The following is a 26,962-nucleotide window of genomic DNA, read 5'->3' on the forward strand; positions in this document are numbered from 1 at the left end:
TTTCCCGGACAGGTCAGGCTTTTTGGTTCTTAAATCGCCGTCCAGGAGGAATTTTTAAATACAGATGTCTGGTAACCCCTGTTGGTACAAAAAATACATACTGGGGCACATCCCTTAAATCAGAACTTTTTATAGGGAACCGGTTGTTAAGATTTTGGCAGCTCATCACAGCCCCCAGGTAGCGTGGGATGTATCATGGGAAGGGGGTGGGGAGATCATGGGGAGGGACTGGGGGAACCTGGTGCTCCGGGCTGGGGGGGTGGGGTAGGGAGGAGTCACATGGAGGGTCAGATGAGGATGTCTCGTGCCTCCACCCCCTACCGATAAGAAATGGATTTTATTTGCACAAGTGGCTAAAAATAGCAGTATAAACATTCCTGCTCAGGCTGGGGCCCTGGGTCTGGTACCCTGAAAGAGGGGAGGGTCTCAGGGCCTACCCTTCAGCCCAAGAGGGAATGTCTCTACTGCTATTTTTAACTGTGTAGCACAAGCCAGAGTCAGTTAACCCAGGCTCTGAGACTGGCTGGCTTGGGTGGGGAAGGGTGTTACAGTGTAGACATACCCTAGATGGTCCCAAAGAGTTGAAAGAACTGCAAGTCAGCTAGTGTGATGACTTCCCTGGCTACAGAAGTTTAAGTGTGGACAATTTTCAGGTCTAAGCAACCTGTTCAAAATAGTTATTTACTGAGAGACATCCCTGTGCATTGCACTCCTTGAGCAAACATAGAAGACACAATCACTGTCTTTTTTAGTGTGCTTTCTTAGAGATTATTGCTGTTGGTGATGGCTTGGAGGACATCTGCTGGACAGAAAATTGCTGGGATAGGTACCATAAGGCGGAGAAACCTGTTGAGTCACCACAAGGAAGAGAAGCTCTACGTCAGGGATTGGCAATATTTGGCATAGGGCCCATCACAGAAAACTGCTGGCAGGCCGGGACGGTTTGTTTACCTGCAGCATCTGCAGGTTCGGCCAATCACAGTTCCCACTGGCCGCGGTTCGCCGTTCCAGGCCAATGGGGGCTGCGGGAAGTGGCGGCCAGCACATCCCTCAGACCTTGCCGCTGGGACCTCTGGAGCTAAATGCATGAGCCTCTACTGCATGAGCTAAAAGCCATATGCCCTTTCGGTAAGGCTGTAGAGCAAACTCATTAATCTCTAAGTGGTCTCAGTGCCACTAGATGGGACAGAACACCACGATCCAGGAGGTGCGTGAGTTACAACTGCATCAGGATCTGCCATGTTGTATTGCTGCCACTTAAGCTTATGCTTAACCACGCATGCTTAAGCCCCTTTGACTTCAGTGGGTGTTGGTCCAGGCAATAAGTACACAATTCAGAGGAACCATTTTTAGAGAGTTCTTTGTTCTCATATTCCCGTAGTTAAAAACATGTCTGTTTCCACCTTTCCCAGTCCCTCTTTTATACTGTTATTCACTGGAGTGAAGTTCCTGAAAGTCATAATCCAGATGCTCAGATATTGCATTTCGTCCTGAACCAAACAAAGTTCAAACCGGAGAAATCAGTTTTAGGACAATAATGAAAGAGGATTCTAATTGCATCCAATTAAATATGAAGAAATATCATATCTGGACTAGTGTCATAGTCCAATCCAATATACACAAATATATTGGCTTTGCCTGTATTACTGCTTTTAAAGATCATGCTAAATAGCTTAAGGCCATATTGTACCATCTCACGCAGTAAAAGTCAGAGAGAGAAACGGAGAAGAGTAAACTCTGGTAATGGAGCCAGTGAGATTTCCTATGAGAGCTCTTCTCTCCTTCTGGGAGGAGAGTGAAAGGGGGTTATATCCTCCAAACCCCGGAGATCCTGGGGTTGTGCAGTAAAGGAAGTTTCAGCCAGACCGAGGGGATTGCCTATCCATTCTTCTGTCCATTCTCACCACCAGCATCACAGCTTACTCAGGAATCATGATGACATCAGCTAACCTCATCATGCTTGTCCAGTATATTTTTTTTCCTCCCTGGAGGAGTGAAAGTGCAGAACAGACGTTAATGATGCTACCAGCAGCTTTAACCTTAGCTGGATTTTCAGCTGGAAACACCACCAGTTTTGGAGGGAAGCAAGCAGCCCTGTCCCTATTGACCCAGCCTCATCCTAACCATGCAGTGGTTATGTCCTTGTTGTGGCTACTGGGTAGGAATGGAGAAGGCTGGTATGTTGGCTTCTCTGCTCCCTTTTGCATTTTTGTGTTTCTGTGGTCCCCTTCTACTTCTCACTGCAGTAAGTGTATCTTTTCTATTTATTTGCATTCCCAAATATGTTTGTGGATCTGTCTATTGTAGTCATACCAGTCAATGACCCTGATCTATCAACACAGATCTTTTTTTATTATTATCCTGTGTTTCATTTACCATGTAATTCTCCACACTGAATTCTGCAAACCACTTATCAGTCCTGGCTTGTTATATTTTAGTCACACTCCTTCCTTGTGTTGAACGTGCCCCTTTCCCTGTGCACATGACTTGCTACTATCCGGAAAAGTTGGTAACATACGGTGTTCCATTTATTACAGCTAACTGCTATATAAAGAGAACAAAATTATGCCTAGTACAGATTGTAGTGGCACTGCAAATGTACCTCTCTCCATTCTGAAGTCTTTCCACTCACTAGTAATCTTTGTCTTCAGTCTCCAAGATAGTCTTTTATCCTCTGAATAGCTTGCTCACTACACCCTGCCTTTTAACCTCAAAAACGAGGCTTTGTGTAACACCCTTTCAAAAAATTGTGATGTCTAAATAAATTATGGCTACTATTTTCCCTGCCTTTATCCCATTGATTTCATTGATTCTCAACATGTTGAGGTTTATCTCAGCCTTTCCACATTTATTCTGTCTTGAATGAAATAATTAGACTTTTATTTCCCAAATGAAAGTGTTTTCACTCATGATGACAACTCTTTCTAGAAGAATATAGCTTTGAAATCGTCTTCCTTTTTTGTTGGTCTGTCATATAATACTGCTTCATATAGCAGTGAACATGTTAATTTGTTTGAGATGGTTTCTAGTAGGTAGTTCACTGGGCTTTCTTCAGACCAGGATTGTCTTCCTCTGTGGTTGAAATGTCCTTAGGACATCTGGAGTGCAGTCTAAATAATAAATATTACCTGCTTCAAGTCCTGTGTTAGCTCACTTGCAGAAATGAGGTTGGTGATTATTATTAGCATTGGTGTTTATTACTACCGTCTGCTTGTGCTGTGCATCTAGTTTAAACTGATAGTCTGGGGTTTTCAAATGAACCTCAGGGAGTTAGACACCTAATTCCCATTGGATTTCAAGTCATGAGTGTAGAAATCATGGAAGTACAATTTTTTCCCTACTCCTCCTTTCCCTGGTGGGCACGGGAGTAAGTTTCTGTTTCCTTTTTCTGGGTGCATCTTACTCTTCTTTATGAGTCAACAGCTAGGGGATTCAATGTTCCTCCCACACCAACAGTGCCAGAACCGGGGGGGGGCATCCATTTTTGGTCACAGGCCTGCCCCTTCATCTCCTCTTCCCCTTGAAGGCCCTGCTCCCCGCAATCAGGCCAGCCGATGGAGCCCAGCTAGGGAGCCAAGACAGCATGGGGCATTGCAGCATGGACTCTCCACTTGCCCAGGGTGGGGGAGGGGTCCAGAGCAAACCTCAGCCCATGTCCCCACCCTGGGCCCCCTCTCCCTGGGCAGGTGGAGGGTCCATGGCTTTTGGCTTGCAATGCTCTGGCTTTTGGCTTGGTTGGGGGTGAGGCCTTGGGTAGAAGGGGCCACAGAGGGGCCCACCCCACACACACACTTTTAGGAAGGCTCTGCCACCGCTATGCCACACCCAACCCCTGTTCAAAACTTTCCTGCAGACAAAGGGGCATTTCAATGAATAGCTCCATCTCTTCCTTACCCCACCAGCCTCCAGCGGAGTTTTCAGCTGAGCAGCCCGTATTCTGTCAAGTAGGAGAATAAGACTTACTCCCTCGCATCCCCAGAAGGCCAAGCAAGAGGGAATGAGATCCAAAGATAGTATTATTGACTCATTTGAAGTGGAGAGATTTAAATAGCAAGGGGCTAATGGTTTGGAGGACTAGCATAGGTCATTGACTCTAATCTCCATTTAGGCTTGTAAAAAAACCCACATAGCTCACCCAATGTGACTGGCAATTTCTATCAGGAAGTCCCAGAAGTGCAACGGGAAAGGGTCTTGGATTGAGAATCATTGGCAACAAGGTCAAAAATAGCTTGTAAAATGCCTGCCCTCTCCCATGGTCTATTTCCCTTCACATCCCCTAAGAACTAATTTAATTCACAAAAGATTTTTAAAGTATTATTGTCCATGACGCATTGTTCACTGTGAAATGACATGGTGCTGGCTGAATCCATGAACAGCAAACAAAAACTGCCTGAAAATCCAGCTACTTCGTAAAAGGCGAGTTTGCTAAATGTTCTAGTTACAAGTAATTGCTGATGAAGAATAACTGCAGCCCACAGGTAAAATGCTGCCCTTGTGTTCAAATGCTATTGAACTGTGAGCAAAATGACTTGAAAGCATCAAAATAACAGCAAGATGCTACATTCTCATGTCTCAATTTGTATTCTGCCTGTGGTCAATACAACCTCTTTGGTCTTCACATTTCCTGTCTGTTTAGCAACAGCATTATTAACTAGATGTTTTACCTTTTGAATGTTTGGTCTCATGTCAATGAAAGTGACAGAATAGTTACTAGAGATGGACAAATCAGCAATGACCCAGTTTCAACTCCATCCCCCTTTGCACTTTGTATTGGGAAGCAATGAAAGGCAAAGTAACTTGTTCAGTTTCACATTGTCATCCCTGAAAGGCAGCACTAACAGTTGTCACACAAGTTTTATGCCAAGCTTGTTGTGCTCATTTATATCTTCCAAAGCACACATTATTTCTGGCTTCAGTGCAGATTTGTTAGCAGCCTCTGACCTTGCTAAAAATATGCCAGCAATGCGTTGATAAATAAAGCCAGTTTGTAAGCTTCCACAAAATAGTTCAAATAATAGAAGACATAAACAAATGTGCATCAAAGTTTGCCTGACAGCAGCTGTTTAGCAGACAGACTGATTTAATATTTTTGTGGGGACTTAGGAAAAACCTGCGGCAGAAGTGAAAAACAGATATGTAGCCAGACCCAACAAGAAGAGTTAGTGCAGAGGTTGTTTTCCTTTCCATAGGGTATGTGGCTAACACCTGTTTTTAGAATCCATAACAAAGAGAAAATTACCGGTTGGCCTCAGGCATTAGTTGCTTTCCACCCATCACTAATGGGGAAAAAATTGAAAACCTAATCAGTTGGCAGGAATAAGGGCTTTGGTGTTGATTTTTTTTCTGCCTTTTCATCTCTGAAAAGCTAAGGGCTGAGATTTAAATCGCAGACAAGATCACAGAGCTGTTGTGTCAATGTCATTGAAATTCCCCCAAGAGTTAATAGCTTGAGGCTCAGATTAGACCTAGTTCAAAGATCACTTTGCCAAACAGTAAATTCAGAGAATATGGAGTACCATTTTCAGATAGGGTTATTGAACATAATGACTATTCATAGATTCATAGATATTTAGGTCAGAAGGGACCATTATGATCATCTAGTCCGACCTCCTGCACAAAGCAGGCCACAGAATTTCACCCACCACTCCTGCGAAAAACCTCTCATCTATGTCTGAGCTATTGAAGTCCTCAAATCATGGTTTAAAGACTTCAAGGAGCAGAGAATCCTCTGGCAAGTGACCCGTGCTCCATGCTACAGAGGAAGGCGAAAAACCTCCAGGGCCTCTTCCAATCTGCCCTGGAGGAAAATTCCTTCCCGACCCCAAATATGGCGATCAGCTAAACCCTGAGCATATGGGCAAGATTCACCAGCCAGATACTACAGAAAATTCTTTCCTGGGTAACTCAGATCCCACCCCATCTAATATCCCATCACAGGCCATTGGGCCTATTTACCATGAATATTTAAATACCAAAACCATGTTATCCCATCATACCATCTCCTCCATAAACTTATCGAGTTTAATCTTAAAGCCAGATAGATCTTTTGCCCCCACTGCTTCCCTTGGAAGGCTATTCCAAAACTTCACTCCTCTGATGGTTAGAAACCTTCGTCTAATTTCAAGTCTAAACTTCCTGGTGGCCAGTTTATATCCATTTGTTCTTGTGTCCACATTGGTACTGAGCTTAAATAATTCCTCTCCCTCTCTGGTATTTATCCCTCTGATATACTAATAGAGAGCAATCATATCTCCCCTCAACCTTCTTTTAGTTAGGCTAAACAAGCCAAGCTCCTTGAGTCTCCTTTCATAAGACAAGTTTTCCATTCCTCTTTGTCCTGTCAAAGAACAGCATCTGCCAATGGTGTTCTTCTGTGCCCTGAAATGTACCTCATGTATACCAAATTTTTTACACCATCTGAAAGAAAAATTGGATCTACCTGGCTGTCTCATCATAATCATGCAATATTTAGTGCACAATATGTTTTAGGGAAATTTGGGATGTGCCTAGGTGTGTGATGTGTATTTCCATCAGAGGTTGGAAAAACAATATTCCTTTGCCTTTCACCTTCAAAACTTGCACTATTCCTTTGTGGAAAACCTCTTGTTCCATGTGGAATCCTAATTCAAACACATCAGCAGCCAACCATAGTAAATACAATTTGAGGAGGGCACTCTGAGACCACATAAAAGTTCCAGATAAAACAACAAATTCTATTCTAAAGTAAAAAAAATTCTATTCTATGTCTTATGCAATAGATTCAGGTTCACAAGCTAATTTCAGAAAAAAAATTATAAAATGTCTAAAAGTAAAACCTGTAGTAAGGGAACAAATACATATTAATTTACAATTTTATAGCGATCAAAAAAATCCTGTTATGGATATTTCTGAATTACAGATCATTGTTAAACAAACTTTAGAAGACATCAGATTTGTAGTAGTTGAGGGACAAGGTATTTCTTATTTTTGGTTTCGAAACATGTTTAGCGCTAAATCTAAGGCCTTGTCAACATAACACAGTTTTGTCAGCACAAGGCAGGTTTTGCCAACAAAACCATGGAGATGGACACCTACAGTGCTACTTTTTGTGGCAAAACTCTCCTGTTTTGCTGACAAAATGAAACCACCTTGACGAGAGGCATAGAGCTTTTTGTGGCAAAGTTAAAGCGACAAAGTGTCAGTGTAGGTCCTGCTGTTCATTATGTCACCATAACTGACCTTCCCCAGTATCCCACAATGCCCTCCGTGACCACTCTGCTCACTGTTATGGACTCAGCTGCCTTGCAGGCATGCATCCCTCCCCTTTCAAAGCTCCAGGAAGCTTTAACATTCCTCAGCGTGGAGAGCTCATATACTGAGCATGCCATTCCTAGCAACAAAACAGCAAACAGGAAATCTACACAACACCTTCAAAAGATGAATCTGAAAGTTTAAATTCATAACTTTGCTAGAAACTAAAAAATCACAGACTAAATAGAGACACAGGATTTATGGCTTATTAAGACAATTCATAACCCACTAACAATTCTTCCACTCTAAACTGCCTTTTTTCTCCTCCCTTCCTTTCCCCCCTATGACTGGAAGGGTGTTAATGGGCCACATCACCTTCAATGGTCCCTTGAAGTATGTTTTAATTACTTACGCTAAGCAATCTGTTCCACCTTGCATTTAGTTTCAAGTATCAGAGGGGTAGGCGTGTTAGGCTGTATCCACAAAAACAACAAGGAGTCCAGTGGCACCTTAAACACTAACAGATTTATTTGGGCATAAGCTTTCGAGGGTAGAAAGCCCACTTCTTCAGATGCATGAAGTAAAAATTACAGTTACAGGCATAAATATATATTGGCACATGAAGAGAAGGGAGTTATCTTACTAGTGGAGAACCAATGTTGAAGGCCAATTCAGTCAGGATGGATGTGAGGTGTCAATACCAAAAGAGGGAAAATTGCTTTTGCAGTGAGCCAGCCAATCCCAGTCTCTATTCAAGGCCAAATTGATGGTGTTAAGTTTGCAAATTAATTGTAGCTCTGCAGTGTCTCTTTGAAGTCTGTTTTTGAAGTTCTTTGTTGAAGAATGGCTACTTCTAAATCTGTTATTGAGTGTCCAGGGAGATTGAAGTGTTCTCCTACTGGCTTTTGTGTGTTACCATTCCTGATGTGTGATTTGTGCCCATTTATCCTTTTACATAGAGACTGTCTGGTTTGGCCAGCGTCATGGCAGAGGGGCATTGCTGGCACATGATGGCATATATCACGAGTAGATGTGCAGGTGAATGAGCCCCTGATGGTGTGGCTGATGTGGTTAGGTCCTACAATGGTGCCGCTAGAGTAGATATGGGGACAGAGAAAGCAACAGGGTTTGTTACAGTGATTGTTCCTGGGTTAGTGTTTCTGTGGTGTGGTGTGTAGTTGCTGGTGAGTATTTGCTTCGGGTTGGGCGGCTGTCTGTAAGTGAGGATTGGCCGGCCTCCCAAGGTCCGTGAGACATCAGACATCCGGAATGGTAACATACAAAATTGAACATACAAAACTGATGTGTTCTCCTACTGGCTTTTGTATGTTACCCTATATGCCATCATGTGCCAGCAATGCCCCTCTGCCATGTCTGTTGGCCAAACCAAACGGTCTCTACGTAAAAGGATAAATGGACACAAATCAGACATCTGGAATGGTAACACACAAAAGCCAGTAGGAGAACACTTCAATCTCCCTGGACACTCAATAACAGATTTAAAAGTAGCCATTCTTCAACAAAAAAACTTCAAAAACAGACTTCAAAGAGAAACTGGAGAGCTACAATTCATTTGCAAACTTAACACCATCAATTTGGGATTGAATAGGGACTTGGGAGTGGCTGGCTCACTACAAAAGAAATTTTCCCTCTATTGGTATTGACACCTCCTCATAAATTATTGGGAGTGGACAACCTCCACCCTGACTATATTGGCCTTCAACATTGGTTATCCACATGTAAGGTTACTCCCTTATCTTCGTGTGCCAATATATATTTATGCCTGTATTCGTAATTTTCAATCCATGCATCTGAAGAAGTGGGGTTTTTACCCACGAAAGCTTATGCCCAAATAAATCTGTTAGTCTTTAAGGTGCCACCGGACTCCTTGTTGTTCTTGTATTTAGTTGTGACAGTCTGACTACATTTTCCAGACCTGAAGAAGAGTTCTGTGTGAGCTTGAAAGCTTGTCTTTCTCACCAACAGAAGTTGGTCCAATAAAAGATATTACCCCACCTATCTTGTCTCTCTTATGTTAAAAGGGAACATTTTAATGTGCCGACCAGGGAAGAAATATATGGATACATGTCAGGAGCAAATCACTTTTCTTCTTTAGATGCTTCAGATGGATTTTGGCAAATATAATTGGAGTAAGACAGTCTATTGCTATGTACGTTTAACACACATTTTGGACATTATTGTTTTAAAAGATTACCTTTTGTATTATGTTCAACTCCAGAGGTTTTTCATAGAGCAGTACAAAATCCTTTTAAAAATATAGATGCCACTCAAGTGTATGTAGATGATATACTAGTATAGGTAACTATTTTAGAGAAGGATGATATAAGATTAACTAAAGAATTATCTATTGCAAAAGAAGGAGAACTGAAACATAACAAAAAAAATGTACGTTTAGAGTGCAAGAGTTAACGTTTCAAGGAGAAAAACTGACCAGTCAGAATTACTGATTGATCCACAGTGAATACAAGCCATTGATAATACTGCTGACTCAAAAGATAAGGAGTCATTACAAAAATGTTGGGGGCTATGGTTAATTTTATAGGAAAATACATACTTACCCTAGCAGGAAAAAAAAAAACAAGTTTGTAAAAGTAATCAGTGGAAGTGGGATTGTCAGCATCAACAAGAACTCGAGTAGCTTAAGTAACTAATAAAAACAGCTCCTCTCACAATTTACAACTATATCCAACACTTTTTAATTGTCTGCAGTGACATCTTCTGGGTTCAGATCAACACAAGCTCCACAGGCACTGACCTTTGTCAGCAATCCATTTGAGTTTCCTTTTGGTAAAAGTAGTTGTTCTTCTCAATTACAAAAGGTATGGATGGCTGGGAGTATGAAAAGACAAAGAGAAAGTCATAGCCATATTTTAAGATCCAAGTGTAAACTACCCAGAAGACATAATAAGGGGATTTTAAAACAGGGAATAATTTGTTTCAGGGACTTTGCATTTGAAACCAGAATGCAGTCATTAATTATGTAGCCACAGTTCAGACTTTTGCTGTGTGGTTTTATGCAGTATCTGCGTTTTTCTTTAGGTTTCCTGCCTATGCTTTGTGGTGCAGCAGAATTGGCAGGGTGTGTGTTCTCTTCCTACTCTGTGCTTCTGTTTAACTGAAGGGCCATGTGCCTACTATCTTCAAAGAAGCAAAAAGGCAGAGTTGCAGGCAGTCTGCCGCCCTGGAAGAAGTCAAGTAGTATGGAGGCCATTTTTGAAATTAGTTGTCCAGAGGAAATGGGCATGGGCATCATGTGAACCCCCCAGTTCAGGAAGGCTAGGCTCTGCCCCGCCCTTCTGCCTGAGGCCCTGCCCCTTCCACCTGAGCCCCCCACACTCTGTCCCCCACCCCACACTCGCCTGCCAGGGCCAGAGGAGCCCCAAGCTCCCCACAGCCTGCCCGAGCCGCCCTGAGCCCTGGCATGTCTGCCCGAGCCCTGACCGCCCAGGTGGATCTTTGAGCCTTGACATGGCCCAGACCTGAGGCCATGGTGGGGAGCATTAGCAGAGATTTGGGGAGGCTTAGCCTCCTCCAGCCTCCATTACACGCCACCCATGCCTATCCCCTGTATGGTGTTTGCTCTTCCTGATGTAGGAACATGAACCTAGCTTGAGAATGCCACTGACAACACCTGATAGACATTGGCAGAAAGTCAGTTCCTAAGAGAATATGAACCTCAAAAGGGTTGATTGCTACTATGTTCCTGTGGTTTCAAAATTCACTCATCCATAGTACCTACTCATGTGTAATGTGGTAGAAACTCCCTAGCAAATAGCTAATCTATAACATGTGGTTGTTTCTGTTAGTCACCATGCAAACATCAGGCCTGATTCCCCACAGCCTTCAGTCTTCATATGTGTAAAGAGGGTGTAAAATGCTGCAAAATCAGAATTTCAGAGTAAATTTATCTTTATAGTCACTTGAGAAGCAGCACGGTCTAGTGGACATAGCACTAGAACAGGACTCTAGAGACCTGAAATGAAATCCTGGCCCTACTGAAATCAATGGGAGCTTTGGCATGGACTTCAGTGAGGCCAGAATGTCACCACTGGGTTCTACTCCCAGCTCTGTCATGGACCTGTGACCTTGGACAACTCACTTTTCCTTACTGAGTTTGTTTCTCCTCCCATATTTTGTCAGTCCTTGCCGGTTTAGAAAGTACGTTCTTCAATGCGAGGACCATCTCTACAGTGTACAGTGCCTAACACAGTGTGGCCTCAATCAATATGTGATACTGTAATATGATTAAGTACATAATGTAAATGACTGCACAAGGGGCAAAGCATTGTGGAAATTCAGGCCCATGGAGTGGACAACTGTCTCATGACTGATTGATTCTTCCATGGCACACTGGACCTGGTTAACCATTGCCTTTCTCCAATGGTTGTCAGTGGTATTACTCCAGGATAAAATTGGAGTAGTTCACTGGTGACTCAGGTCCATTATACCAACCACTGGTCACTACAGCTAGGGTTGCTCTGTGGGCTTGTACTTTATGTTTTATGTTTCCTATGAACCTCTGGATTTCTTTGGTTCATTATTATCTTGGACACTTTCCCAAGAGCACAGTATTATCCCCTGAACTTTTCTCAGAGGAAATCTTGTCTAGAGAAATATGAGTAACTTATTCTGAAACAACTAACCTTAGGGAAAGGTAAAAAGGTGGAATAAATGCAATGGATAGAAGAATGATGCAGAGATAGCGGTATGATGCATGAATAGTGGTCTGCTAAATATAAACCATTCAAATAGTTGTTTAGTAATAGCTTCTGTTGAGGGGACACCTGAATCCTGGAGAATGATGTAATCTCACGGCTGTCTGAGTTGGATGCCATTGATAGACCTATAGGAAAAAGAGTTTCTTTTTTATTATGATGTCTGATAAATATTAGATACCTGAGTCTGAAGGGAAGGCGATATTCAGAATGTTTATGAGTAGTATAATCTTTTAGAGAATATGACAAGCTCAGTGCAGCTATCGACAGTCATGGACTTGGATCCACCAAAGGTAGCTTTAGCTTTTGTGTGTGGAAAGGAGTGGCAGAGGCATGCTTTCTAAGTTACATTTGACAGAAACCTGCTGCTATCTGAGTAATTAAAACTGAATCCCCTTCTCTCCTTTCCCTCCCACAGCAATGCTATTTCTATAAGATTAACCCACTACAAGATTTTCTTAGGTGTTCTGTCATCTCTTATTCATTACATTGACACAGATCTTGTGGCTGGGCATTATGCATGGCCATTGTGCCATTTCTTCAAATGATTCAGTAAAGCTTTCCCAGGTTGTATGGTAAATGTTTTTGATGACCTATGAGAGGTGAAAAGAAAAGGAGTACTTGTGGCACCTTAGAGACTAACCAATTTATTTGAGCATAAGCTTTCGTGAGCTACAGCTCACTTCGTCGGATGCTGTAGCTCACAAAAGCTTATGCTCAAATAAATTGGTTAGTCTCTAAGGTGCCACAAGTCCTCCTTTTCTTTTTGCGAATACAGACTAACACGGCTGTTACTCTGAAACCTATGAGAGGTGAGTTCTCCTTGAATTCTTTTAAGTTCTTATTCTGTCAGCACTTATTCTCTGCTGTTGTGTCTAGCTAGTCACAACATCTCATGCTGGCAGAATGTGATGCATTGCATTTCAATGATGCTGTGAGTAATAATGTGATATGCTGACGGTAGACATCTGGAGAGGTGTGACAAGCACCACTCATGTGTGAGCTGAGGTTACAATTCCCACGTGTTTAAAAGGACCTGTTAATTTGATGACAGGAGTGGCTTCCAAAAAAGCAAGCAATAACAAATAAAAAGGAAGTTTCACGAATGCCTAGATTAATCCTCCAAATGGTCACTCATTGGCAGGTTGGTTACTGGAAAGATATGGAGCAGGAAGAAGCGGCAGAAAAAGTCAAAACTGAAGGAAATGAGTCATCCATCATTTTGACAGGATTAGAAGGAAACACATTATATCGCCTAACAGTGAGGGCGTACAATGCTGCAGGATATGGACCACCGAGTAGCACAGTCCGTGCAGCCACTAAGAAATCCCGTAAGTGACCTGGATTCTTTTCTGTGTGTGGAAAAAAGTCTTACCCTCTCTGGATTTCTCTTTAGCTGGGGTATAGAATAAGCAGAGCTGGTATATAGTTTTGATTCATGGCTATGCTTCTATGCTTATATCTGAATTTTAAAGTGACATGACAAAATTTGCATTCAGAATAGACAAATGTTATCTTCCTGGAAAACAAGGCTAAGCATTTTTGACAGAAGAGAGATAAAAGGATTCAGGTTAATAAGCTCTATACCATAGCTATTAAAATGACACTCCTGGAGCGAAAACCACCTTATTAGACTCCAGCTAGAGAAGGAATCTGTGAATGCAGCCAACCATAAATGTAATAAAAGATTAAAATGCTCACCAAAGTTTAAAAAAGCAGAAGTATGTTTAAGTGCATGGTGTCATTTTATTCTTCTTTTTGCTCAGCTCCCAGCCAGGCACCAACCAATATTATGTGGATGCAAGATGGCTCTCATGTGTCTCTGGGATGGGAGCCAGTTAGACCTCTAGCAAATGAATCTGATGTAATGGGATACAAGGTCAGTCTTGGCCCTCTCTCACGCATCTTCCAAATTACTCTTTTCTTTCTTGCTTGCTTTCTATGTTGTATAGATCATCTGCAAACTTGTTCCACCCAGATATATATATAAAAAGCATGGAAAAGAACTAAATGTCCCAGTACTTCTCTACGTTGTATTTTCCAAATGGTGATTGTCAACTGCTTATTATAAACTGAGAATGCACCTTCTGAGGTGATTACTCCATCACATCTGGTCCAGAAGTGGCTATTAATAAGACAAGCCTGCAGTGAAATAAATGATAACACTTAAATTTAATTGTGTTTGCAGTAGGATTTAGAGAAATGCAGAAGGATAAAGCATCTTCAATAGCATTAAAATTAGAGCAGAAGTACAAATATTGAGAGTTGTTATGAGTATGTTGGTGGTATTCAGCAATCTGTGACTGTAACATCTGGCATTTTAAGTTTTTGAAGTTTTAAAGAGTGAAAGCTGAAAAGAGCCATAAGTAACACATAATATAAAATGGGAAAATCATAGGAATCCAGTACAGTCTTTTAAAGCAAAACAAAAATTTATATATATGTGTATGTGTGTGTATTCTTCTTTATAATTATATTTTGAAACATACATATATGCATGTATACATACATAATTATACCTATAGAATAAAGTGCCTGGTATTCTCTGTATCACTGCAAATATCATATCAGGAAAGTGTAAATTGGTTTGGATCAAGTAGAAACTACCTTAACCTTTATCAAAATGTTTGAGGTTCAAAAAAAGTTCAGGTAACTTCTTTACATTTTCTCTAACCTTGCCAGTTTTGTCTGGGAATAGAAGTCTACATACTGAAATGCTGCAACGACAGCTACGTATGCACTTGTATTGCTCACTGAACCAAGACAAGGGTGCACTGAGTTTTACAAGGGGGGGCCAAATCCTCAGTTCAGCTAGTTGGCTGGTTTACACCTGATGAGGCTCTACTTCAGAGTATCTTCATTCAGTTTGAAGCTGGATACCCAGAAGATCTGGATATCCATTTGAATTTTTTGATACGTATCTGAATCTAACTTTACTCTAAAAATATTTTTGAAGTTCGCTTTCACTTCAGTTAGTGTCTGTGTGTTTACTCCAAACTGGAGGACAAATACTGAATCTTCATATTTCAATAGCCAGCCGTTCCAAGTGAATGGAGTCTTTCCATTGATTTCAATGGACTTTGAATTGGGGTCTGTCTTTGACAGTATTTTGAAAAAAAACTTCAGGAAAAAGAAAGACCAAGTTCTCTATTTAAAGATGAAGCATCAAATCCTCCAGTCCTTCCTCTAGTCCTTTCTCACACAAAGTACTTTTTGCCTTCAATGGCAATTTTGTCTGAGTAAAGAGTCCAGTATTTAACCTAAGATTATTGTAGTGATTCTAAAGCTCCTGTATCATCCATAGGTCTTGTTTAGGCAAGAAGGCCACAGCAATAGTCAAGTAATTGAAACACAGAAAACCTCTGCAGTGGTACTTCTTCCTGATGTTGGTGTCTATATCATAGAGGTTTGTGCAGTCAGTGAAGGAGGGGATGGGACAGCCAGCTCCCAAATCAGGGTACCGTCTTTTTCAGGTAAGTTCATGATTATATTTTGAATACAGGCCTGTCATATTCTTAAAATGACACCATACTACACTTAATTAATACATATTAACTTCAATGGATAATATAGTTATTAGATAAAGTCATTGGTTAAATGATTCTGTTTCAGAGCTACTGAGTAATTGAACACACAACTAAGAAGACCAAACAGGATTATGGGTGTGTACTTGTTAAGTAAGTGCAAAGCCAGCCTTAGGGTTGGGCAGGCTGGGCCGCCACCCAGGGCATGGTACTCAAGGGGGCACTATGTTGGTACACCCACCCATGTGTCCTAACAACAGCCAGGGCAGCATCTGGAGAGGAGGGACAGACCAAGCTTCAGGGGTGGCAGCTGGACCAGCTAGGTAACTCCTCTGAAGCGGGGGTGCCCCTCCTCCCTCGCTGCCCTGCTCCACTGCCATCTGCAGCCACTGCTGATCCTGTCTCCCGTCTACCCTCAGCCCATGGAGCCATCCCTAGCCAAGCTCGGAACCTTGAGCCCCCTGTTTGCTGTGCCGGAGGGGGAGTGGGGGGGGCGCTGATGTTGAGGTGTCCCTCTCCCCCTACCTGGTCTCTGCTGAGCTGGGGTGGGAGCCAGGGGGAGCATGTCTGTGCTGGCACCTGTGAGTTGGCGCTGAATGGTATTCTTAGAGAGACAGCGCACGGTCACACTCACTCAGGCACACACACTCTCCCCCCAACACACGCTCTTTCTCTCTCACACACACACACACACACACACACACACACTCTCTCCCTAACATACACACATTCCCCAACACATGCTCTCTCTCTCACACATGCACACATTCCCCCAACACACACACACACACTCTCACACACACACACCCCCCCCAAAACTCAGAGCTGGGCGCCTAGCCAGCACCAGCCACCCAACCAGTGCTTAATTTGTGTTGAGGCTGAGCCCCTGTACCTCTTTCAGTACAAATTAAGCACTGGGGAGAGGCAGCAGGTGATTGGGGGGAGCCCGCAGGGGTCGGGGCGATGGGGGACTGGAGCGCCTGTGGGGTCCAAAGGCACCAAAATACAAGTTCTCCTGGGGCACCATTTTCCCTAAGGCCGGACCTGACTAAGTGTATTCACAAGGGGACATTGGCTACAAATATATTTTCCCTATTGAAGCCTACACATGAAGATAAATCTGTCACATAGTATGTATGAGATAGTGTATCAGAACCAAGTACCAAATACTGTGAAGAGCTATAGAGATTAATAAGACAGGAATTTTTCAGCTTGGAAAAGAGATGACTAAGGGAGAATATGATAGAGGTCTATAAAATCATGAATGGTGTAGAGAAAGAAAATAAGAAAGTGTTATTTACTCCTCATAACACAAAAACTAGGGGTCACCAAATTAAATTAATAGGCAGCAGGCTTAAAAGAAACAAAGTGAATTTCTTCACACAGTGCACAGTCAACCTGTGTATCTCTTTGCCAGAGGATACAATGAAGGCCAAGACTGTAACAGGGTTCAAAAAAGAACTAGATAAATTTATGGAGGATAGGTCCATAAATGGATATTAGCCAGGATGGGCCAGGATGGTGTCCCTCGTCTGTTTGCCAGACGCTGGGAATGGGTGACGGGATGGATCACCTGATGACTACCTGTTCTGTTCATTCCCTCTGGGACACCTGGCATTGGCCGCTGTCAGAAGACAGGATACTGGGCTCGATAGACCTTTGGTCTGACCCAGTATGGCTGTTCTTATGTTCTTATCATCTCACTTCAGTGAAAAGTTCATGCACATTCAGGAAGGCTTCACATATAACCTGGATCTGCCCCATCTGCACCGACCACTCCACCTGCACCCACCCACCTGCATTCACGGAGTTCAGTACTTTGACTTATCAAAACGTTCTTCACACCCTAATGGAATCACGACCCAAGACTTATGAATCTGACCCAGGCCCTTCCTGACTTGTAAAAAAGTTGTGAGCAACTAGTGCCATGTCTCACTGAAATAATCTGTGCCTCATTCAGGGATGGAGTCTCCCCTTCCTCCTTCAAACACCCAATAATCCGACCAACACCAAAGAAGCCCACCCTGGACGCTTCAGTTCTACCCAACTTTTACCCAGGACCAAACCTCCTGTTCCTGACCAAGCTCATAGATAAGCTAGCTAAAGGCCAGCTTCAGGTTCATCTAATTGAAACTAGTGTTCTGGACCTGGTACAATATGGATTCAGGCCAGGACATGGGATGAAAACAGCTTTAGTGGCATTAATGAATGTCTGTCAATGGATAGAGAACAGACATCCATTCTCATCCTCCTGGACCTCTCTGCAGTGTTGACACTGTCAGGCATGAGATACTGGTGTCTCACCTGACAGAGGTGACAGGGGTCCAAAGTAATATGCTAAAATGGTTAGAATAATTACTGGAGGGATGCCTCCAACTAGTAGTGATGGAAAACTGCAACTTCACAAATAGACCCCTCAATTGTGGAATCCCAAAAGGATCAGTTCTCTCGCTGGTCCTATTTAGCATCTAAATATAGACACTAGATTAATTGGTCAGACAACTACATATGCCAGCAGTATGCAAATGAGACACAGCTCTTCCTGTCCTACACCACATACCACTACCATCAAGAAGGCTCAGTGTTTGGATGAGATTAGTTTATGGATGAAGAACTGCTGATTGAAGTTGAACCCAAGCAAGACAAGGGTTATGATAGTGGATAGAGGAAAGCATTTTGGAGAGTTTGCAGCAACAGTGCTGACTCCCTTGATTGATGGTACCACCTACAACTGGTCAATTCAGTCCACAATTTAAGGAGTTCTCTTGTATTCCTTACTAACACTGAGCTCTCACAGAGCAACATCTACCATCTCTGGTGGGCTATGACACTCCATCCTACCCTGGAAGGCAATGAAATGGCCTCAATTATTGAAGTTTTCATTACCTCATGGCTGGATGACAGCAACGTGATATTTCTGGACATAAAGCTTTCAACTGGGGCTGAATGCTATTGTACATCTCCTCAGCAATACCAGCTACAGAAAACACATCAAGCCTGTCCTTTGCTCTCTACTGTGGCTTCCTATAGAATTTTGAATCAAGTTCAAGATTTTAGTCCTTATCTTCAAAGACCTCAATGGCCTGAGTCCAGAATATGTAAAAGACTGCCGAAAGCTCCAGGATGAAGACTGTGGCACTAATAAAATGGCTGTGAAATGTGCTCCTATAGGAACTAAGGACCATGACTAACTACACCACCTTCCTCTCCAAGTGCAGGTCCCATTTCTTTGACCTTGCCTTCTTGAGCATAAACATATAGCAACATGTATAAATATATATTCAGAAAATTTTCCAAAACACTCCACTGCACACGTCTCCCCATTGCAAGAGGATACGCGAACAATGATAATACTGACAATTCTCCAGTCATAGCATGTAACCTTGAGTTTACAGATTCATTAAAAATCCTTGCTATGGGGCTTGCAATTTCATGTGCCAGTTCCTTTAATATTCTTGGGTGGAGATTATCAGGCCTTCTGATTTGATCCCATTAGGCTGTTTGAGTTTGGCTTCCACCTTAGATGTTGTAATTTCTACTATCATATTCTTCTCATTAACCACCATTCCACTTCCCCAAGCTCCTGATTACCCTTATTAAAACTGAGGCAATGTATTCATTTAGAGGTTAAGCCATACATAGGATTATTTTTAATTTCCACCCATCCTCAGTGCTTAGTGGTCCCACTTCTTCTTTCCTTATTTTCCTTTTATTTAAAAGGCTAAGAAACTTTTACTATTGGTTTTAAATGCCTTTGCAAAGTCCAGCTTTCCTTGGCTTTTGGCAGTACTTACTTGATTCCTACGCTTTCTGACCTCCAAGAGGTAGCTTTCCTTGCTGATCCCGCCCATCTTCCATTCGTTGTAGGCTGTCAGCTTTTTCTTAATAACCTGTTTGAGATGCTGGGTCATCCAGTTTCGTCTGCAACTCTTCTTTGTGAGTTTTTTCCGCTTGCTTGGGATGCAGGCTTCAGATCATTTCTGTAACTTTGACTTTAAGTAATTCCAAACCTCCTGCACATTCATATCCTAGAGTTTTTTCAGTCCAGTCAATTCCCTAATTCCCTTAATTGTTTTAAGTTTGCCATTTTAAAATCAAGAACCCTAGTTGCAGACCTATTTTTGTTTATTCTTCCATTTAGTTTAAACTGAATTAACTCATGATCACTCAATCCAAGACTGTTCTCTATAACCAGTTTTTCTGTGCGGTCCTCGCTACTTACCAATACTAAATCTAAAATGGCATCACCTGAGGACTGCCTGCTTCTCAGGTGCAAGATAAAGGCAAAGTTCCAGTTGGTATGAGGAAAAGGGAGACTTATCTGAGGAAGAAAAAAAACAGCTGTCTGTTAGGGAGTAGGAAAAGATTTAAGAACACGTCAAGATGGACAACATTTGTGTATTAGTCGATATTTTGAAGAGGTTAGGGGCTCCTTGGCAAGAGAAATCTGACTTCCAGCCTCTTCATCACAAAGAGCAGAATGAAAATATACCTGAAAATATATGATTGCAGTTGGCTTTTTGAGCAAATATGGCTGGCAGACCCTGGTACGCTCACCAGTGAGCTCCAGTTTTTGTCATGTTGTGACATTATTTCAATTTAGTATTGTAGTCAAAGAGCTTGGACTCTGATATGCAAAGAAATGTATATTAACTTAAACTGTGATCCATTCCTCATTCACAAATTTGCAGCCTCTTAGTAAAACCACTTGCAATTTTACATGCATAGTAAAAAAATAGAATAAAGTAATTTTACCATATCTTAAAATAGTATAAAACTGGTGGGTTATATTAGTCTCACAAGAATATAGGACCTTGTGTTGTTCTCACACATTTATGAAAGGTCTATGGCTTCAGTGGAATTCCTCCTGATTCACACTGGTGAAACTCAGAGCAGAAACACGTCTACAGTGTTCCTGTTGAAAACTGGTGACAGTGTGAGGAATGAGATCACTGAGCACTTTATACCAACAGTTTTCCACCAATATTGTCACATTTTCTTGGGAACAAACAGTCCCTAGTTTAAAAGGCAACTAGCCGTGAACAATTATTATAGCCAGATCCTCAGCTAGTATAAATTGCAATGAAATTCCATCAACTGAAATAACCTGAGGATCTGGGTCCATCCTCTCTTAGACAGAAGCACATACCAGGACTTTAATGTAATTATTACTATAATTCTCATGATAAATATATTTATGGAAATATTCTTCAGTAAAATCCCATAAACAGAAATAGTGTCATCAGAATACATTCATTTCTCCAAACTGATCGCTACTGTGACCAACTCACAAAAGAAACTAATTTATTTTTTTCCTCCTAATATGCACATAAAGGCACTCAAATGGTAGGAGTCCAGTAACAATTATGCATGAACATTTGGTAACCGCAGGTGAAATGGTAACTTGGAAATGTATTGTTTTCCTTTATACTTGTCTGGCCATTATGAAATGAGTGGTGCCATACATCAGGATTCTAACTCCACAGAACTACAGATTCTCTTAAATTCAGTACATATGAAGGGAAAGGTCCTGTATCTCATTTTTACTCATTTTGTTTCTAAACAGCTTCTAAATAGAATAATAGAATCATGGAATAGTAAGACTGGAAGGGACCTTGAGAGGTCTGTTAGTTCAGTCCCACACAGGGCACAAGGCAGGACTAAGTATTATCTAGACCACCCTTTACAGGTGTTTGTCTAACCTAAATCTCCAATGACGGAGAGTCCAAATACTCCACAGGCAATTTATTCCAGTGCTTAACTACTCTGACAGTTAGGAAGTTTTTTCTAATATCCAACCTTAACCACCCTTGCAGCAATTTAAGCTTCTTATCCTGTCCTCAGAGGTTAAAGAGAACAATTGTTTCCCTCCTCCATGCAACAAAGTTTTATGTCTCCCACCCCAGTCTTCTCTTCTCCAAACAAACCCAGTTTTTTCAGTCTGCCCTCATAGGTCATGTTTTCTGGAGCTTTGATCATTTTTGTTGCTCTTCTCTCGACTTTCTCCAATTTGTCCTCATCTTTTCTGAAATGTGACACCCAGAACTGGACACAGTACTCCAACTGAAGCCTGATCAGCGTGGAGAGGAACATTAGAATTACTTCTCGTGTCTTGCTTACAACACTCCTGCTCATACATCCCAGAATGATGTTTGCTTTCTTTGCAACAGTGTTACACTATTGACTCATATTTAGCTAAGAACCCCAGATCCCTTTCTGCAGTTCTCCTTCCTAGGCAGTCATTTCCCATTTTGTATGTATGTAACTGATTGTTCCTTCCTAAGTGGAGTACTTTGCATTTGTCCTTATTGAATTTCATCCTATTTACTTCTGACCATTTCGCCAGTTTGTCCAGATAATTTTGAATCTTAATCCTATCCTCCAAAGCACTTGCAACCCCTCCCAGCTTGGTACTGTCTGCAAACTTTATAAGTGTACTCTCTATGCCATTATCTAAATCATTGATGAAGATATTGAACAGAACTGGACCTAGAACTGATCCCTGCAGGACCCCACTCATTATGCCCTTCCAGCTTGACTGTAAACCACTGATAACTACTCTCTGGAAATGGTTTTCCAACCACTCATGCACCCAACTTATAGTAGCTCCATCTAGGTTATTTCCCTAGTTTGTTTATGAGAAGGTCATGTGAGACAGTATCAAAAGCCTTACTAAAGTCAAGATATACCACATCTACCACTCCCTGCCCCACCCCATACACAAGGCTTGTTACCCTGTCAAAGAAAGCTATTATGTTGGTTTGACATGATTTGTTCTTGACAAATATGGAAAGAACAGTTTATTCCATTTGTTCCCTGTTTGTTTTTGTTTTTCATTTCAGGTGGAAAAGTTACAAGCTCTCAATCCACTTTACATGCTCTCTCTACGTCCTCGTCATCTGTAACATTGCTCTTGGCACTGATGGTCCCTTCCACCTCATGGTGAAGACTGCAGACTTTTTTTTTTTCATTGTTTGTTTGCTTTAGCTTGATAACACCAATGGATGGAGCTTTATGTTCATGAAGAAGCTGGAACCCTAAGCAAATGCCTAAAGACCCATAGAAATACACATGGTGCACTTAGAGGAGTGTTGAAAAAATGATAAATGATTCATCAGGTTTTTCTCTTCAGTTTTTGTAGATGTCCTCTCTTTGGGGAGAGGACACTTACTGGCCCAACAAAAATATGCAGATTGTATGTAATAAACTTTTGTAAGCAAATGTAATTTCTGTCAAATGTACTTTACTTTTTTAATATGTTTAAATTTGGTGATCCCCAGTTGTGTACCATTAGTTGTTTAAATAGTGGTGTCTAGTAGAGTACATTGGTTTTGTTTGGAATTTTTTTTTTAATGAGTGAAGTTTGAAAAGGACTTTGAAGCTAGTGCTTTTGTTGCTTCCCCTAAGGCTGGCTGCTCACAGTGACAAGGCAGTAGGAGAGAAGAAAAAGTTCAGTTATATGCCCACTGGAAAGTACAGGAAATATTTTCTGGAAAATGTATGAATACATATGGAATTAGCAAAATTTGTCAATCTGATGTTTTGAAAGCACCCCCAGAGAAAGAGAACAGAGCAGAGAAGAAGCCATTAATTTTATTGCAAGGTAAACTGGAAATGACTGAACACAAACTTAAAAGGAAATAAATGCTATTGTTTTTCATCAAATATTGTATAATTTAACTGCAGAGGAAGTAAATGTTTATTTTGAATAGAAAAATAAATAGTCTAAATTCATTAACAGTGCATATAGCAGTTAAACCACCACTGGGCATTTAATCATAACATACAGTAGTTGCTAAATGGGCAAATAAAAGGAATGCAAGGAGACAAATCTGCTTTTTTCCTGTCAGTCTTAGACTTATTTTTTTAGTCCATTTTTGTATGGTACAGTACTTTGTATATTTGGTAATTAAGCTAAAGCTGAAGTATATAAGAATGCATATCATGGAGAGAGAGTAATATTTCATGGACTGTAGTCATGCAAACATGCAGAGTTCAATTAGAATGTGCTTCGAGGAATGTTGTGTCCCAAATGACACTTGGATAAATAAGAATTATCAAGCAAGGTTTCCAGCTGGCAAGGCTACTGGACCTTCTTCTAGAGCTCACCAGATAGAGATTGGTTTTATACGGACTGTGTGCTAACAGCTTTAATCCCAGCCATTATTCTGCTGTATCAGTCTTTTCTCCATTCTGTAATCAGTTAGGAGGAGTTCCCATTCTAGATCTAAAGGCCTTTCCTCATGCTAGCACCTAAGCCAAAATGACCCCTAGTGTATATGGAGTGTGTGTGCATTTGTACAGTGTGGTGTGTGTGATGTTCTCAGCAAGGGGACTTTTTACTGCCGTGTTTGTAGGGACTGTGCCCAGTATGACCTTTACCTTGTTTGCGGTAATCAAGTGTGTTGTGCTCAAATCATTTTATTGGGAAAATCCTCGGATAGCTGATTCTCTAACTCTTTTCAAAGAGATCTAATTCAGGCACTGGGTTCTCTAACAAAAATTCTATCACTTTGCTTGCTTGTCAGCACATTCCAAATGTGCCATTTCTTACACCTTTAAAATAACGGCCAGGGAAGCACCATAGCAGAGCAGATACTCAAAAGTTGTACAAAACTGGATGAAAGATAGATTTTCATTTTTTTATCTTTCTGAACATTTTACAAAAATATTTTTTCAAAGGCCATTAGAATCATTTTCTTTATACCCACTGAGAATTTTAAAGATGCTATTCAGATCACCCCAGAACCAGGTTTTAAAGACTCTTAGTCACCATTTTGCTAGGAGAGCAACGATAAGACAAGTATCTGAGAACCAAAAGTTTTGAGATAAAAGACAAGAAAAGGACTTCCTTAAACAACTTCTTCTGAAATAACAGTTTGTGGTCAAAGAAGCGGGGATGGAATAGATTGCATGCAGTGAACATTGGCTTCTCTGCCATTGCTGATAGAGCAAGTTGAAACAAAGCAAATACGTGCTATGGTTTGCAAAACAGAAGCATTTTCATTATGCAAGAGAGCTTGCATGACCAGGCTTATGTTTCTAAAGAAAAATCAGCATCAATAATGAACCAGAACCAGTGCAGTTCAATCAGGGGTATTCATAATCAAAGAAGTTACCGTCACCATTGGTGGCACTCTAGTCAAACAAATTTCTGAATACACTAAATGGATATGGTTGATGACAAGTATCAAAGTCTAGTGTGGATAAATAGATATAAGTACATCTACTTATATCTGGATCAGTAGCATCAAAATAGCGGTGGAAATATGGAACACACCTTCAGGTCATGTAATTGTACTGCAGGGACACAAGGGGATATGTTTTATAGTCAACAGGAACAGAATATGTATTTTGCATCTTAAATATATTAATAAACATGTTTTAAATGTTTAAGTATCTATGTATTACATATTTGTTACTTTGCAGAAGGCAATGTTTCCTTATCATGATACATTCATTTTTAGCTGCGAAAAGAGTTTTCTTTTTTTTCTTGAATGAGCTTGTAACAGGGCAGTCACTAAAAAGACTGTATTTTTGTATAACACTGCAAGAGCTGTTTTGAAAATAAAATGAAAAAATGAATCAAAGAAATTTTGTTTGCAGCCCAAAACAATGTTACTGTCACGGCCCATCTCAAAATTTTAGCTATATTGTATACAATCTGTATATAAACTATATATAATGGTATATACTATGTGAAAGACACAGTAAAAATAATAGGTCCTGTGTACTGTTCTTGTAACATTAGACCTTTTTAATAAATAATTCTCTTTTTATTGACTTTTATCTTATGTCCTAGCAGCATCGGAATAGTATTTATTCAGGATAGAATGCCAGTAATAGTGTGGATTCTAACAAGCACACTCACTTGTTCCACATGTCTTTTGAGAAGAAAATAGGAATCAACCGTAGTACATCTGGAAAATCTGACCAGCAAAATCAAAAGATTTTTCTGATATGGAGCCTTTATCATTTCAAGCATATGTTAATTTCTTCTGGGATGGTATAACCTTTGTATTTAAATACCAAAAAATACATGTAAAGCTACATCAAAAATCAAAACAAGTAAAATAAGAGCTGTACCAAACATTACAAAAAGAATTTGTACTGGAAATTAGATTCCCTGAGACACAGTTTTTCTCTCCTTTGTTTTTTTAACTCATGAAAAAGAGGTAAGTTATAAGGAAGCCACCAAACGGGATTCCAAGCATACCGAAACATGAAACATTTCTGGACAACTTTGGCATGTACATCAGGCTTTGAGGTGTCACAAATACCCCTTCGGCACACAGGCACAGAAGTGTCTCAATCTTTTCATGTTACATTGAAGAGCCTACTTGTTTTGTCTTACACTTGAAACATTCTATGTGAAAAAAAGCAGAAAAAGTTTAAAAAAATTGTCTTTTATTAAAAAAAAAATGTAATTATGAAAGACCTCAAGTGCTTCTGTACAATTATAGCATGTCCTCTGCCTTTTGATCATTTGATATAGGTTTGTTTTTTTAATTAACTTCAATCATTGCTTTAGGAATAGGCTTGACAGAATTTGATTTTTATTTTTTATCATTTCAACATCTATTGCTGTCTATTTTTAAGCATTTTTTTTCAATTTGTATTGATTTACATCTTCACAGTTGCAGGAAATTGGGGTAGTATGGACAATCATCCTTTAATTACAGTAGATATTGAGATTCAAAAAGTTAAAGCTCTCTAACTGTTAAAATAAATAAAACGCGCTATCTCAGAGTAAAGTGGATCTTCTTGAATCAAATAAAGCAAAAAGGAATATGGATTAAGAAAGACACTTCGATCTATTGAGAATTTGACATTTTAGCTACATTTACCAATAAAAATCTAATCCTTCCAAGCCTCTTTATGAAATACATATTGATAAGGGTACATGACTTTGCAGCATAATAATAAGTCAAAAAAACCATTCTGGAAATAAAAATAGATTGTTACAGCCACCATTTGAACTGAGATTTCAATTGCAAAATGACTATTACTTAAATAATATATTATATCAGGACTGCCATTAAATTAGCTATGAATGTCACAGAAAGCTGTAATGACCTGGTTTTGCTGATATGGGTAACAGCGGACATTGAAAATCCATAACCTAGCAGAACTTGTATCAAACTGTAATCCGCTCGCGCCTTTATATGGCCATCATCGTATAACTCTTCTGAAAATGAAAGACAGTTTCCTTCTTAATTACTTCCTACGTTTTGGAGCAAACAATGTCAGAGATGAGAGAAAAGGAATAGTGTTGCATTACAGCAGGATAACAGGCTTCAAGCTATTACATACATCCTCCCCAAGCTTATTCTCTATGCCTGCTAACATGAAGCTGCTTTGGATATGAAGGTCCTGATGATTTTTCTATTGATTTCAGTGGGATCAGGATTGAGCCCCTAGTGTGTGTGTATTTTATAATATGTTAACTGAGCCAAAGACAGTCTCTGAAAT

The 26,962-nt window shown here is 40.6% G+C and overlaps 1 protein-coding gene across 2 annotated transcripts in view; it reads left to right on the forward strand.

The window, feature by feature from the left end:
• CNTN5 (contactin 5) overlaps window positions 1-25,215 on the forward strand; it is a 969,593-nt gene extending 944,378 nt beyond the window's left edge. For both annotated transcript variants that reach the window (XM_073337877.2, XM_073337885.2), the window contains exons 22-25: window positions 13,111-13,297; window positions 13,733-13,845; window positions 15,271-15,439; window positions 22,333-25,215. In XM_073337877.2, the coding sequence (XP_073193978.1) occupies window positions 13,111-13,297; window positions 13,733-13,845; window positions 15,271-15,439; window positions 22,333-22,436 (573 nt within the window). In that variant the 3' untranslated portion in view covers window positions 22,437-25,215. The remainder of the gene's footprint in view (window positions 1-13,110; window positions 13,298-13,732; window positions 13,846-15,270; window positions 15,440-22,332) is intronic.
• The last annotated feature ends 1,747 nt before the right edge of the window (window positions 25,216-26,962 follow it).

The sequence above is a fragment of the Lepidochelys kempii genome, chromosome 1 (genome assembly GCF_965140285.1).
Source record: "Lepidochelys kempii isolate rLepKem1 chromosome 1, rLepKem1.hap1, whole genome shotgun sequence".
NCBI lineage: Eukaryota > Metazoa > Chordata > Testudines > Cheloniidae > Lepidochelys > Lepidochelys kempii.